Source organism: Tachysurus fulvidraco, chromosome 10 (assembly GCF_022655615.1).
Source record: "Tachysurus fulvidraco isolate hzauxx_2018 chromosome 10, HZAU_PFXX_2.0, whole genome shotgun sequence".
Taxonomy (NCBI): Eukaryota; Metazoa; Chordata; class Actinopteri; order Siluriformes; family Bagridae; genus Tachysurus; species Tachysurus fulvidraco.
Window position 1 is genome coordinate 9027790 of NC_062527.1, and position 15664 is coordinate 9043453.

Sequence of the window (15664 nt, forward strand, 5' to 3'; positions counted from 1 at the left end):
AGACACATTTGAATGTTAAAATATATGTAAATAAAGACCCCAGGCTTTAGAAAATCTAAAATTGTGTAGTTTTATTTATATTTAGCTTTGTACATTTTAGATATGACACACATTTAATACATCTATATTTAAAATGGCTTTCGAAATGGATGAGGCACAACCAAATGTGATTTAATTAAAATCTTTCAACTTATAACATAGGCGTTTGACCCATACTGGTTTCATTATGGGGCAAAAAAAAAAAAAAAAATCTAAAAGATAATGCTGTCCGGCATTTTGCACTGAGTTAAGGCTGAAAATAAACAGACACTGGATTGTGGGACCTTTCTTGCTAGGGCTACAACTGGCCTTCAAGTAAAAGCCTAAACCAAACTGCTAAGGTGATTTGCTATGTAAAAGCTACAAACTGCTCGACTTTTGTCTTCACAGTAGCACCAGTGTACATGTTGGAAACCTAATCCAAATGTACACTTTAATGGAATCTTTGGATAATTAAAATACATCTACTTCATTCTAAACTTGGCTTAAGACTCAACCGTGTCCACTTTCAGAATGTGCATACATTGAGGCTTAAGTGCAAATTTTACTTGCAGACTTTGTTATTTCTTATAGAAATGACAAAGCATGTGCATAACCAGAATAAAAATGAACAAGAACCAGAATATTACTTTAAAAACAATGAGTGTAGAACAAAATGTTGTTACATATGGCACGTCTTGCAATTTAGTAACAAAAAAGGAAACCACTCAAAAGTTACAAAAATGCAGACATTGTCAGGTGTACAGGCCTTTCACATATTATTCAACTCCATAAGTGTCTGTTCCAACATCTGGTTCATATCGAGGTTCTCTTCTTTAGCATGGGACAGTTTCTCTGTTAGAACATCAAGTGTTAAAAAGAACATTAATACCATCAGTAATCAATTAGGACAAAACAGAGCATGCACAGGTACTTCAGTAAAAAAAAAAAGTTGCTTTAGAAATGCACACATTGTTATTCAGTTAAGTAATATCTTGGTTATTGTTGGTCTCTAAGAGACAGATGAGGAACTTTGAAACCATGAAACACAGAACAGTAATTAAAGGCAACACACTATCTTTGTTTATTTAAGGCATGCTTAATAACTACGGCGTGCATAAGCAATGTTTTGCAGATAAGACATCATTAACACAGTGCTAGATCACAGACACTTGTAACAGGCTGTGAGAATGATTAACATATTAGATTGTATATTTTTCATAAATAGTTTAAGCCCACACAGTGTAATATCATACATCATTTGGTTATTAATATGGAACAATACAATTCGCACTAGGTTTAGTCCTCATTCAAGGCCAGTCCTAGTTCACAAGAGAGAAAACGGTTTTTCTCAAGTTGCCGGTAGAGACGGTCTGTGCAGTCAGGCAGCAGGTTAGGGAAGAAAAAACAGACAAGAAAGTGAAAGAGAGGACTAAAAAAAAAGGCTGAAGTGAAGAAGGTAGTCAAGAAAAGTTAGTACAAATTCGATGGACTCTACCATGATAAGAACAGAACATTTACAGAATAGACTAAAAGGGAAATATTTTCCTCTGTGGAGAAAGAAAGGATTGTAAACAGTGACATGGTCTTTCCCAACACTAGTCCTTGAGTCCCCTCTGTCCTGCACACTTTGGTGTTTTCCCACATCGAACACAAACATATTTCAACTCAGGAGGCTCTATTGATTATCTTAAGTAGATCAGGTGTGATGGGAGCATAAGAAACAAATCTGGGACAAGAAACTCTGCTCTAATAAAAGAAAAACACTGTAGCACTAAATGTATGCACTATAGAAATTCATTGTTTAAATGCACCATGGGAGGTTTATTCTGACATGTACGTACACATCAAATGAACAAAATTTTCATGCATTCATTAATATTTAATAGTAAAGTGCAATTAAGGACCAAGATCACTGGTATCCGTTTTGTTTTCTCATAAAACTATTTTTAGTTTCTTTAGTTTTCCCACAGGATATTAAATAACATGCAACTGCTGTACAGAAAAGTGACAGATCAAGCTGCTCAGGAAGAATCATCATTGCTAATGCAAATTTACCCAAGGAGCTTCATTAAGTCTTATTCTGCTTGCCAACTACTAAGTATTACTTTCAAGAACATAAATCAATTTCAAGGTCATATTAAAAATTTATCCTTTGCTGATAAGAGTAATGTTCAGGGCTCATGTTTATGACAATTCAGAAAGCAAGAACGTTTAAAAGTATCTTTTAGCTCATCTTCAATTACAAATTAAAGATAATACAGTGGGCTTTAATATAATCTCTATAATAAACCTACTGTGTGACATCTTACAGGACTGTGAACAGGCTCAGTCTCGTACATGTGAATGAGATCAAATGGATTTGTATATATGTAAATGCGGTTAAGCCTCAGTGTAGGTTTGTAGTCTCTTATAGAAAACACACTCCAGCTTTATTACGGGTTCTCCTTTGAATGATTACCATATGAAGGAAATAAAATGCAGGAGGTACCAGCAGGCCATCTTGATTTTATTATAGCCACTCAAATAAATTAAAGCACATAGAAATGAAAATAAGGCAGCGAAAAATAAAGACAAAAAAGGACAAAAAGTGAGGAGATATAGTTTTACAGAGAAGGAAGAATGTTTATTTTTACACAATGCAGAAAGAATCAAAGGTTCTGTACAAGAGAGGGGGGAAACAAACCGACACTGAAGGAGAGAAGGAGACAGAAGAAATGAGGGGGGAAAACAGACAGGTGAAGAGGAAAAAAGGAACAGAAGGCTGGAGAGAGCAGGGTGATACCGCTCAGCCGACAGGAGGCGTCTTTGATGGGGCGTAAACAATTTATCTGTGCAGGGAAAAGGAGCAGAGAGAAGGTGATGAGGCCTCGCTGTGAGGCTGAGACGATGCACAGCACACACCAGAAAGGAGAAGAAAAGGGGCACTGCAAACATGAGCCACAATGTCACGGAGACATTGCTCAGGGGGCACAATGGTGTATTTCCCCTCTCACACAATCTCACACTTCTAAACAGGCAGTTGATAAAGGCTCAGTAATATATAAAATTCTTCTAATTTTAATGATGGTCTGATAAAAAACCTCATTTAAAAGCGTTAAATAAATTGTACACTCTGTGATTCTCGGATTTTGTTACAAAAAAATAACCCATCCACAAAGTGTTTACTTTAGCTATAACAGCCGAGTGTTTTCACAAACTTGTATGATTAACAACCCTGTAAAACGCTAGACCGTATCCTGCTTTCTCAAACACACTACAGACTTACCGAACTACACACAGGCCAAGCATAAAGGAGAACTACATACTGCACACTGTCATCTCAGTCTCAAACACTATGTTGAACTGAGGTACACAGAGCACACACTGTTAGTAGGAACAGGGCTAGTCACAAACGATACACAGCAACCCGGTACAGATTTCAAAGACATGCTTCCCCTTTAACTATCCTTCATTTTAGCTGTGTACATGCTCTAAGTCAATGTTAAAAATCTTGATTCAACACATTTTAAAATTCATACAGAGGTTATAGAAAAGGCACACTACTATACACTGCTTTCACAAAATCTGGCCTCACTGTTGAACACATTACATAGTGGCTCCTCCGTCACAAATGACACATTTATGACTACAATACTATTAAGACATAAAAGAAAGGAAACTGCATGACTAGCACACATTCACAGCCTTTACCACAGAGTGTGCAGAGGCGTGAACATGCTGCAGACAATCAGAAGTGAACTATCTTTCAAGAGGAGCAGTAACAGTAACAGCAGCCATTGATCTTGCTAAGGAACAGAGATAGCAGGATTTGTTTTTAAAGGAGATACGGCTGGTGAATTACAGGAACAAGGTCACACAGTCAGAGAGATGGGGTGACTGGGTAAAGATGGAGGAAAGTAGATGGGGACGGGAGGATGGGCAGGCAGAAAGCAAAGGCAAACAGAGTGCATGAATTACATTGAAGTCATGTCGTTGAGGGCGTGGTCCAGCTCCTCGCTGATCGCTTTGTACTTGAGTTTCTGGGAATACAACTCATCTTTTGGGTGGGGCGAAGGGAAAGGAAAGGGGATAGGGAAGGATAGAGGTGACAAGGAGGTGATGAGGTGCGTGAAGCATCCATTCCAGCAGTAGAATGAGAGGCCCGAGAGAAAGACAGACAGAAAGCACGAAAGAGTGGGGGGAAAAGATTAGAAAAAAAAACAAAACAAAAAACAATGAAACATGATGCCAAGGTAAATTCTTCAATGCTACGACGAATATACTAATAGTAATTACAGAGGCCCACAGTTCAGTTACGGAAAGGCTAAATACCATTACGCAGGCCCGTAACTTAAGGAGATACTCTGATAATGTGGCTACTACACACCCCACTAATACCTCCAAAATAATATAATAATAATGAATAACTAAAAACTGAGAGAGTGAGGGATGGATACATGGTAGCTTAGGATTAAATCTTAAATCTCATAAACTGAGTCTAAAACACTCCAATGTATCATATGAGGCCAGACTGGAACCAAAGATTAATGATATGTACTTTATTAATTATACGTACAAGTCCATCAATGAGAATGGAAATTTTTAGGAACTTTATACAGAGAAAGTGTTATATTATTCAGATAGAAAAGACTAAAGAACAATTGAAAGAAAAGCAGGGAGCTTTTTTTGATTGTATGAAAGCTTGAGAAAGTTTGCAGCATAAAAGCATATAAGCTGTAATAACCCCATAACTGTACACTGAAAAAAGTCATACCTTCCAGATCATCAATGGTCTTCTCAAGCTTGGCTACTGATCTCTCGGCAAACTCAGCACGAGTCTCAGCCTGAGGTGAGAGGAAACATTGGCTCATACACAAACATGTGTGTAAAGTCTTCTGATAACAGCTATAAAAATCTTTTTACCTCCTTCAGCTTGTCGGTGAGGACCTTGATCTCCTCTTCATATTTGTCTTCCTTCTGTGAGTACTGTAAAGTGAAAGAGAAAAACAAATGTCAGGATTCAGACAAGCAATTTATTAAACCTGCACTGCAGTGTTTGCTACAAAATACACAAAAGAGAGAGTTGTAGATACTTTGCATAGAAAACTAGGTTAGAATTAGAATTAAGGTACTCCTTTAAAATCAGCATATTTTCTGGATTTTCTGTTTAATTACAGGTGATAACTTGAACACAACAAACATCCATGTTGGTATTTTGGTATTTATCAGATAACAGCCCTGATCTACTCTACACCATTCAGGTCACAGGAGGATGAAGGAGTTTTAAGGCAGAGGGGTTTTCAGGGGGGGTTGGAATCACCTACCTTCTCAGCCTGGGCCTCCAGAGACTTCAGGGTGTTGGTCACAGTTTTCAACTCTTCCTCAAGCTCAGCACATTTGCTAGTGGTTTACATAAAAGGGTGCAAGAAGCGGGAATAGAGAAGGGAGGTAGGGAACATGGCAAGAGAAAAACAGATGAAGAGGACAGAAGATACAGAAACAATTGGAAGAGACAGAGCAGGTTGAATGGAGAGAAAGTCAGACAAAAAGACAGAAGGGGAAAGAAAAGGTATATGAATCATTAAAAACCCCAAGGTGAATGAAAACGAAATATAAATGGTGACAGGATGTCCAACAAAACCATTAACAAAGCAGGATTGTGAAAAGTGAAGGATAAATCCGATATCATTTATGCCTGTGGAAGGAGTTTGCATGAAGCTATTCATGTACAGTCTTCCTGCTTGGTTAGTTGGGTTTAAAAATGGGGAAAATAAAGCTTAACAAAGCAGGGTAAGCAAAGCAAGTTTTGGTTTTTTGTCCTGGAAGGACGGAAGCAGGAAAGGCTACATCAGAGTGAGGAGGCCTGGCAGAGTGTTAGTGTTAGTATTAGTATGCAGTACCTTTACTTCTGCTGATTTTAATGACTTAAAGTTTTGGTCCAGCACAGTGATCTCTTCCTGTAATCGCCGCACGCATCTGTGAGCGCATGTGCACAGACAGCACAAGGCCATTCCAAACAGGGAATACATGCAAGTTAACAATGCATGCAAAAGTACAAAATAAAAGTGTAATACAATTGTGTTAAAGCAGCAGCAAATGATTTAGATTTATAGACAGGAAGTAGCATGCGGCTATATTGCGTAAATCCAGGCAAAAACACGTTATAACAGGTCAGTAGGGTCATATAGGCTGCACTTGAAACAGCAGTGAGCTGGCTCACCCCTCAGACAGCTCAGCACGCTCCTCTGTACGCTCCAGCTCACCCTCAACAATTACCAGCTTACGGGCCACCTGAACACACACAAGCCAGGATATGAAGTACACACAAAACATACATGTAGCTCACCTTAACATGCAATAACATAAAATTCAAAAGTGACTGTATTTACATTTAGAATTTTAGAGTGGTACCAGCACTTAGACCCAAGTCCAATTTCATTCTTTTTAATTACTATAAAATTAAGAATGAGTTATTTTACTTTTTGATCTTTAGCCTATAATTGGCTGATATGTTTGTTATGTTGCAAGCTGAGTATGCAAATAAAAGCTAATGAATAAGATACCACACATTTGCTCTTAAAGTAGTTAAAGTTGCAAAAACATTTGCTAATTAATTGGGAATTAGGGACACTAGCTAATGATTGAGGTTACTCGTTAGCACAGCTAGCAACAGAGCTTTTATACGAACACGAATGATGAATAATGCAAGAAATGAGACTATGAACTATTAAAAACATGAGAGTTTCCTAAAAATATGTTGGGAATAACAGAAATGTCCCTGAATGATTCATATTATACTAATTACTATCATGGGCTCAGCGGTCATGAGAAATAAAGCACCTTCGTAGCAAAACTATACCACAAGAGTGAATCTTTCATGTCGTTTCTTTTCATCTGTATATTAGTAAGTGAGCTGAGAATCTCACCTCCTCGTATTTGCGGTCAGCTTCCTCAGCAATGTGCTTGGCCTCTTTAAGCTGGATTTCCTGAATTTCCATCTTCTCCTCATCCTTCAGGGCCCTGTTCTCAATAACCTTCATGCCTCTGTAGAGGAACAAAATAAGAGGGAATTGCAGTGACACAAATGGAGAGGTAGAAGGGAGAATGGCAAATACAGCCCAGGTAAGATAAAGGTCAGGGTAACTCAATCTGCAGCAATAACCACAGATTAAACTCTGATAGCAATGCCATCATTGTGCAGTCACTCGAATACTATACTTATGTGCACCATTTTGACTCTGTTTACACACCAAAACTTATTTGGAAACTGTAAGCCATTAACTGAAAGAAAGAAAAAAAAATAATGCATTAGTAAGTGAAGGGAAGTCTCTGCCTAGAGCAGCGGTGTACGAGGGTGTAAGGCTGTGCTACACAGAGGGGCTGTGTGTGAGGCAAACAAAGAACGGGAAACACAGCCTTGTGCCCCGTGAATTGCTGTTTATTCAGTGCCATGGTGTCACTACACAAACCGCTCACGTCTGTTTAGGCCAAAGAATGGCATCACCAGAAGCATGACTTAATGCTTGCAGCTGCAACATCCTTAAGCTTCCTGACTTTGCTTGATCTTGAATATGCTTGAGATTTAAAGTTGTTTTTTTTAAGACATTTACAGTTATCTTGGCTAACTGGGTGTGACGGCTGGAACACTATAATCTCAACGAACCAACATGCAGTCGATTAACAGGCACCGCTTCTACAGTGCTGCTTAGGAAGTATGATGGTAGAGTCTGTTACTGTGGTTGCTGTGAACAAGTTGTGAAGTGTTATAAAGGATAAAATAAGGGTAGTGCAATGTGTGCGCTTTTGCCATTTACGCATATCTGTTGTATGGTTTGGCAAACGTTTTGCATGGCTCACCTCTCGCTCTCATCGGCAGCCTTCTCAGCCTCCTCCAGCTTCTGCAGGGCAGTGGTAAGACGCTCCTGAGCACGATCCAACTCCTCCTCAACCAGCTGGATACGTCTGTTGAGAGAGGCTACATCAGCCTCAGCCTAGGGAAGGACCACAGGAAAAAACCAGCATGAGATGAAACATAAAAATTACACATACACTTTTTCCCACCACACGTGTGTACACAACAGGCTGGGGTTCACCAGTAAACTCAAGGAACCAGAGGAGCCTGGCCTTTAAAGACCGGTTACTTAAGCATTTGAATGCCCACAGCGTCAAACTTCCTCTGAGACACCCTCTTACTCTCATCCTGCATATGTTGGCAATAGTGCTAATCAAGCTGAAAGAACTGGGCACTCTACTGGTCAATCAGAGAGCATTACTGAGTAATCACAGTCTCTAAAGTGCTGAATAAACAATTCTGTCAATGGTAAATTACACGAGTTGAACCAAGCTTGCTTTCCACATTTAGTTTTAAAGTCAGTGTAACTGAAAGGCACTGCATTGTAACAATTACACTGATGGACATAAACCTATATAAATATATATAGCCTTGTGGTTTGGGCAATATTACTATAACAATAAAAAAAAGAAATAAAAATGAAACCATATGCATTTCTGTCTAATCAACTACTTGTTCCTATGAGAGCCAGCCAGGTATTATTATAATACTGTCAATACCTGCAGTATATCTAAAACTCTCAAATATAGGTGCTAACAACTTTTCTTGGATGATGCAATGCTACCATCAAAAGTACATCTCTGTTACATACAAAGGTTTATATTTATGGTACATAAGTGGCCCTTAAGGTTCAGTTACATACCTTAAATTAAGTATTTTAATTACAACATATTCATGTTCTCAGGTCAAATTTAAAGGTTGAAAAGATGTAGGTTTATTGTTGTACCGTTTCGGCAACAAGAAAAAGCACAGTTTGTTACCTTTATTGTTTACTGTGAATTGGTTGTTGATGAATATTACTTATCACTTTTTTTTACGTCCCAACTGCACATGGATAGATACAGCAGAGCCAGAACTGACTCCAACCCTTTGCAAAAGGTGTGCGGATACAGAAAGGTAATTCCCCAGGGCCAAAGTACATCAGCTGTTCTCAGTGACAAGGAACTAGACAACAGCTGATAGAATAGATCCAAAGTATCACATCTGTATTGATATCTTAGAGATGACTCATATGTAAACTCTGGTGTTTAATATTGAACTAAAACTGTATTCAGCAACATACAAATAATAGCAACGGTTTGGTGTCTGGTTCAGTTGCTCCACTTAAAGCGGTTTCCTGGTTGTGTTCTACAAGCTAATGTGGCTGATCTAGCTGTAGCTCTCCCTCCTCCTCCTCCTCCCCACCTCCTCTTGCATAGAACGACGCATCTTTCCCTTATAAGGCAATTGATTTGCTCCTGATTAGTGAACAAGCGCGACTTCTACAGCGCTTTTAACCGCTACTCAGTGTTGGAGATAACAGTAACCCAAATACTACATGACCAAAAACAAATCTTCTTAAAGCTCTTAATCATACAGTCTATTGGTAAATAGGCAAGTGAATGGATTTAACAGAAGCCAAATAAATTGATCATTCAAAACGGATAGAATTTGAGCGCTCTGGTGCTCGTTAATAAACTCTCATTATTATACACGTATTTTTCTGACCAGAATTTAATATTAAAGGTCCAGCAAAGCCAGGCGTTATTCTACCCGAACTGTTAAAGAACACCACCCTAACAATTGTTCATTTGGAATAATTCTACGGAGTAAAATGAGCCGAGGTATTGAGCTTGGCACCGACGCTTCATTCCGCTGTCTCACTATTACGCAGCAGCAGCAGCAGCAGCATCACATGCGTCTGAGACGCGCCTCTTTAAAGCAGCCTGTTAGTAAACAAGCTCATCTCAGGACATCCTGCTACAAGTCTGCATAGATATCGACGGCGCTATATGAGCAGTTGTGACTGTATAATATTCCTCTTAATTCTCACATGCTTACCGCTTCTCTGGCTTTTCTCTCCACAGCCAAATCCCTCTGCAGCTTCTCCACTTTCTCTTCAGCGCTGTCTGCCTGCTCTTGCAACAATTTTATTTTCCGCTTCACAGCTTCTAGCGAGCTTAATCCAGCCATTATTCTATAGAACGACTGATTTTTGTAATTGTAGCTTATATTAAATCCGAGTTCAGAGGGCAGAAATGCCCTGGAACGCGAAGCGCAAAAGGAGAAAAAAACAAACACTCGCCCTGTTCAGTGTTTGGGTGAAAACGCTCAGCTGAGACCGTGGATTTCACACCGGAAGTAGCCATGCTTTCGTCGTCACGCCCAAAATATATACGTCATCGAGCTGCCAGCTTGCTGGTATAACCCAATGATACTAATGAATTTAAATTATACTAATACTAATTCTACTAATTCTAGTACCACTAATTATCATGATGATGATGATGACGATGATGATGATGATGATAATGCTGATGCAATGGTACTCGTAAGTAATTTATGGCCTGATCAGGCATAATGTTAATGATGTGCCATTAAGAAGCGTTTGTAAATGAGAAAAAATAGATATACGTAAAGGAGGCGCTTTTATGGATTTGTTTACGGATAAATGGCGCCCTCTACTGGTTGAGTAATTGAACTGAAAGCCTAAAACTGCGGTCTAAGTAACAGCATTTTTTGTCTTTTGACGGTAGTTTAGTTTAAAATAAATAAATAAATAAATAAATAAATAAATAGATAGATAGATAAACAAACAAACAAACAAACAAACAAACAAATAATAATATATCAGTTCAATTAATCAGCCAGTAGATGGCGCCATTTATCCCTGATATATATATATATATCACCAGAATGAAATAAATCATCTAATTAACATGGAAGAGATGCGTAAAATTTGATTAAATCCAGCTGCTGTATATATAAGCTTTAAAGTATATTAGTGCATTTTGTCCTTAGTCCAGAAGGTGGCGCATCGAGATAAAAAAATACTTTTTAATAATTCATTGTGTGCGTGTGTGTATTTTAAACACTTGTATATTAATAAGCTATATATTTTGTTCACAAAAGTGCCAAATAAACCCAACTATTCTGAAATGTGCCTTCACCGACCTGTTTCTCACACAGAGGTTTAAATCCTTGTATAATTTCTCATTGAAACACTATACGCTTTCTCATAGGAAAATGATTTACCATTAACAAATAATAAACCAGAAATTGCTAACATGACTAAAAAGATTAATGAGTTAATAAAAGTCATAGATTTATTCTAAACTGACAAAAGTTGATTAAGACGGTCCACAGGGATTGATGAAGAGTTCTGAGACTTTATCTTGTTCTCAGAAGACACATCCCAAGGCTCTGTGCTGCGTCTTTACCATATAAAGCTCTAGTCTAAATATAACAGACCGGCTGCTCAGAGGAGCCCTGGCTGGATCCCCAAGTCTATGGCTACGTCCAAACCCACATACTATTTTGAAAAGCTATTCAGGCTTATTTATTCTAACCTGCAACAGAAAGTCCCTCTTATATAGGACCTTGCGTTACAGATTACTCTCTCTCTCTCTCTCTCTCTCTCTCTCTCTCTCTCTCTCTCTCTCTCTCTCTCTCTCTCTCTCTCTCTCTCTCTCTCTCTCTCTCTCTCTCTCTCTCTCTGTGTGTGTGTGTGTGTGTGTGTGTGTGTGTGTGTGTGTGTGTGTGTGTGTGTGTGTGTGTGTGTGTGTGTGTTGGTGACATCAAAGGTGAACACAGGTCTGCTCAGAAAAGGTAATAGAGGGGAAAGTCTGTGAAGCAGTGAGCAGCTGGATTGCGGTGACTCTTCACTTTCTATACTTACATCTGCGGCCTTCTTCTCAGCCAGCTCCAGTTTCTCCTGGGCATCTTTAAGAGCCTCGGAATACTTGTCCAACTCATCCTCAGTGCCCTTTAGTTTCTTCTGCAGAGCTACCAAATCGTCCTCGAGCTGAGTGCGGGTGTATTTTACGCATAGTTTGGTGACAGTGGTGAATAGCAGTAAGCAGAGCGCAGGGCGAGAGGAGTGCACAGACAGACAGACAGACAGACAGACAGACAGACAGAAGGAAAGAAAGAAAGAAAAGAAGTGATTAGATGCAGACTAGGCAAACTGAATACCTTTGCGGCGACCTCCTCAGCGGTCAGCAGCTTTTCCTCGGCAGTTTGGAGCTCCTCAAACACTTTGTCGCGCTCGTCCTCGGTTATGCGCAATTTCTTTTCCATTTCCCTTAATTCATCCTCCAGCTACACATGCATGCAAACGACATTTTTTTTGTTGTTCATGAACAAATTACGTGCATTATCAAACAGACTTAGGTTATATCACATCGCATTTTAATAAGAGTCTCTATGATCATTTAGGATCAACAGTTAAACTACTACAGAACATCACATAAACATTATAAAGCTATTTACATATCCAGTTAAACCTAGAACCCTATCATTGATCTTCTGTTCCTATAAATCCACTCAGGGTAATCCGTTTAATTGAGATATTGATGAGTCAGGCACACCATGCCACCAGAATTCATGCCTTTTTTAATGGATAACAATAAAGTCCCGCAAAGATATAGCCGACCTGCTTGCTCCTGTCCTCTGCTGCCTTCTTATCAGATTCAGCCTGCTCAGCTCTGTCCAATGCGTTCTCTTTGTCGAGCTTGAGCATCTGCATCTTCTTCTTAATGGCATCCATGGCTGCTTATTTGTGTGTGTTTTTCAGCCGCACGAAAAGTTAACGTCCCACAAAAGACACGGCGGTTCTGGTCCTAAGCTCGGAGCGTCTGTACCGAACTGAACGCTAAGCTGGAGTGCGGGCGCGCTCTCTGAGCGCACTGTCAAATATGTACTTTCACATGGGGGCGGGGGGGACTGAATTCCTCAGGACATTCAATACTTTTTTGGAAACTGCCTCTGCCCGTTCCTTCTGGAGTGCCCTGTCTTTTTTTATGGATCTGCATGGTGATTCGCTGCTGCTAGGCATTTGACTATTCATATGCCTATATATGGGGTGTGATGGTAAGGAGGCGCCAAGACGTTCCTATTTCTAACACGGTAAAAGTGCAGGAAACTCTGCTGTGGAAAAAAGTTGCCGTACTGCTTGTTCTGATAGAGAGTATTAGAAATCAAACCACGAATCAAGCCGTGCAGGGGAATTTAGTGAAGTCCATGGTGGCATTGAACGACTCAGGCGTCCATAAGAAGAATGGGGCACCTGTATATCTACATCATTACAAAGTGTCAGTAGGTGCGCGTGTGCTCTTCAGGAAGGCGTCCACGATGGGCTTTATCTAAATCCTGCTAAAATGTCAATCTCAAGGGAAGCCTTCGGTTAGTGGGTTTAAGTGCTCAGAATGTGATGAGGACAAGTTGGTGACAGAATGGATATCAAGTCTCTTAGGTTGCTTGTTTTCAAACTTGGGTTTGGATAGATTTAAGCTGATATATGTCTGCCTGTGATAACCTATAAGTTTTGTCTGTGCAACCCCTGGGTTAAGACCACTGTCAAGGTAGGTTAAGTAATTACAACGAGCACATCAAGAGCTTCTGAAGATCCAGAATGAGAATATGAAGATATATTAATTCTGTAAGTATTGAAAACACCTATATTAGGTTTTCTTGTAAGACTCTGATCTCACAGTGGTGTTTGTTTTCCTTCAGGTCTGATGTCTTCTCTGAGGATACGACTCTGGGTATTTTTAGGCTAGACTCCTTCTGACACCTGCTGCAGTCTGTAAATTTCCTTCAAGACACCCTGACCAAATGGCTAAAGTCACATACTGTACAGTATAAGCCTCTAAAATAATCCTCATCTTAAACAACACGGCTTTAGACTCTTTTAGATGTGTGATAGTTATCTGTGTTTCATGCAGATATCTCTTAATGAAAGATTAGAGCAGTAATATATATTGACATTTTATATTCCAACCTTTACAACAGTTTATTTTAGTGCATTCATTTGGGAAATTATAGCCTATTTCAGAATATTTCTTACTAACTGATCATTTAATAGTGGATTCAAATATATCATCTAAAGGAAGAATCAATAAAATTGAGACCAATAAATTACAAGTAACCTGGGTAAAAAAATATATATAATTTTGCACGGCCATCCTAGCATGTAACAAGTTCTGGGATTCGCCTTGCCTGGATGTAAAATAGTATAGTATATTTTGTGAAGCCTGAGTGAAAAACTATCTTCCATTTTCTGTATCACTTATCCTACTGTATGCAGGTCACAGAGTGTCTGGAGTCTATCCCAGGGAACTCAGGGCACATGGCGGGGTGCGGGGTGACAAGGTGCCAGACAATTGCAGGGCACAATCGCACAGACACTCACACACCGTGGACAATTTAGAGATGAACAGGCAAAAAAATAATGTCATTATAAAACCAGAGTACACAAAGGAAAACCCCATGAAGCACTGGGGAAAATGCATGCCACAGGTGGGTATCGAACCCCCAACCATGGAGGTGAAAGGCAAACATACTAACCATCTACACATTGCCAAGATCTAAAATAATTCAGAGACTTTAAAGGAGAACTAATGTAGTCCGAGACAAAATATGAGCTCTGTTTCCACATTCCATCAGCGACAAAAGCAATTTATTTGTTATATTTATTTTTCTTTGGTCAGTTTTGTCCAGTCCAGACATCTGTCAGCCTTTCCAAATTCAAATTTTTCCTTTGAAATAGTTTGTGTGATGCCTTACACTGTGTAAGTAAGTAAATTCTTTCTAAAAGGCTTAATCAGATTATTTTGTCTTAGACTACAAGGTCAACGTGTCATTGTGAGTATGACACACTGAACAAGTATTAGACTGTTTGTGTAATCCCAGATGGCAGGAGTGATGCAAAAAATTAACTTGTTTTTAAAGGCACATATGGTATGAAAAATTAAAAATGCCATGGAATCCTCTAACTTGACTGTGAAAGTGTTACAATATACTGCTTTCCTACAGTAAATCCATTCCTGAAGTGGGCTATAAATTAAATTCAATATAACAGAAAGAAACCCATTATAATTTTACAGGCATGAAAGGGTCACAGTAGTTTAAAAAGACCACTAATCAACTCATGAATAAAATCAAGTCAAAAATCAAAAATTCCTTTTTAAAATGATTAAAAATCCACAGATGCATTTTACACGAATATCAACATTAGCATTATCAACGTTAACATTATCCTGTGCATATTATTATACATTACAGTGTAAGCCTCAACATTTGTAATTGTTTAAATGCTTTCATGCTTTTCATTTAATATGAAAATTTAAAAATAGACATGAAGTGAACGTGTCAGCCTTTATCAGGAAGGAGTCTAAACTGCAAAGTATTAAAGCACAGAGCCAGATTCAATTGCCTCTCAAACATAACTGTGTCACTGACAGCATTTTATTCATCTCCCTTTTTCTGTTTTTTCTACAGTGAAATAGGTCTATGTACAGTAGTATCCACTTCTGTTCATATTAAATTTGTGCTATATTCACAGTGTTGTCTCTGTCCTTCTCTTTGTTATCTACTGTAATGTATAATCTCTATAAGCACAACAAGAGCTTAACAACCAAGACAAATTCCATTCAGTTGGATTCCATTCAATTTGTCTCAAAACACCAAAACATGTTGCAGCCCAGTGATTTATATAATATAATAGAGATTTGAATCAAATTTGGAATATAATATAGACAACGATATATAGTATCAAGTCACAATTTTGTGGACCCAAAAACAAGAGAAAGAGTGATTGTTCAGGTCCATGCT

General features: G+C 38.8%; 1 protein-coding gene and 1 long non-coding RNA gene across 14 annotated transcripts; one reads left to right on the plus strand and one right to left on the minus strand.

The window, feature by feature from the left end:
- Window positions 1-56: 56 nt before the first annotated feature.
- On the minus strand, window positions 57-12739 carry tpm1 (tropomyosin 1 (alpha)). 13 transcript variants are annotated; one of them, XM_027173122.2, is made up of 10 exons: window positions 12486-12738; window positions 12026-12151; window positions 11730-11855; window positions 7858-7991; window positions 6927-7044; window positions 6221-6291; window positions 5325-5400; window positions 4924-4986; window positions 4775-4844; window positions 57-873 (listed from the first exon to the last, which is right to left on the minus strand). In XM_027173122.2, exons 1-10 carry the CDS (start codon window positions 12597-12599, stop codon window positions 791-793), a joined length of 981 nt encoding a protein of 326 aa, XP_027028923.1. In that variant the 5' UTR covers window positions 12600-12738; the 3' UTR covers window positions 57-790. The 13 variants fall into 13 exon arrangements, with proteins under 13 accessions (XP_027028923.1, XP_027028916.1, XP_027028917.1 ...); XM_027173113.2 differs by lacking the exons at window positions 57-873; window positions 12026-12151 and adding exons at window positions 2620-2849; window positions 3979-4057 and having other exon boundaries at window positions 12486-12737; XM_027173115.2 differs by lacking the exons at window positions 5325-5400; window positions 11730-11855 and adding an exon at window positions 5901-5976 and having other exon boundaries at window positions 12486-12739.
- Window positions 12740-12815: 76 nt separating this feature from the next.
- On the plus strand, window positions 12816-15392 carry LOC125145663. The gene is made up of 2 exons (XR_007144069.1): window positions 12816-13490; window positions 13565-15392. It is a non-coding gene; the product is annotated as an uncharacterized LOC125145663 (long non-coding RNA).
- The last annotated feature ends 272 nt before the right edge of the window (window positions 15393-15664 follow it).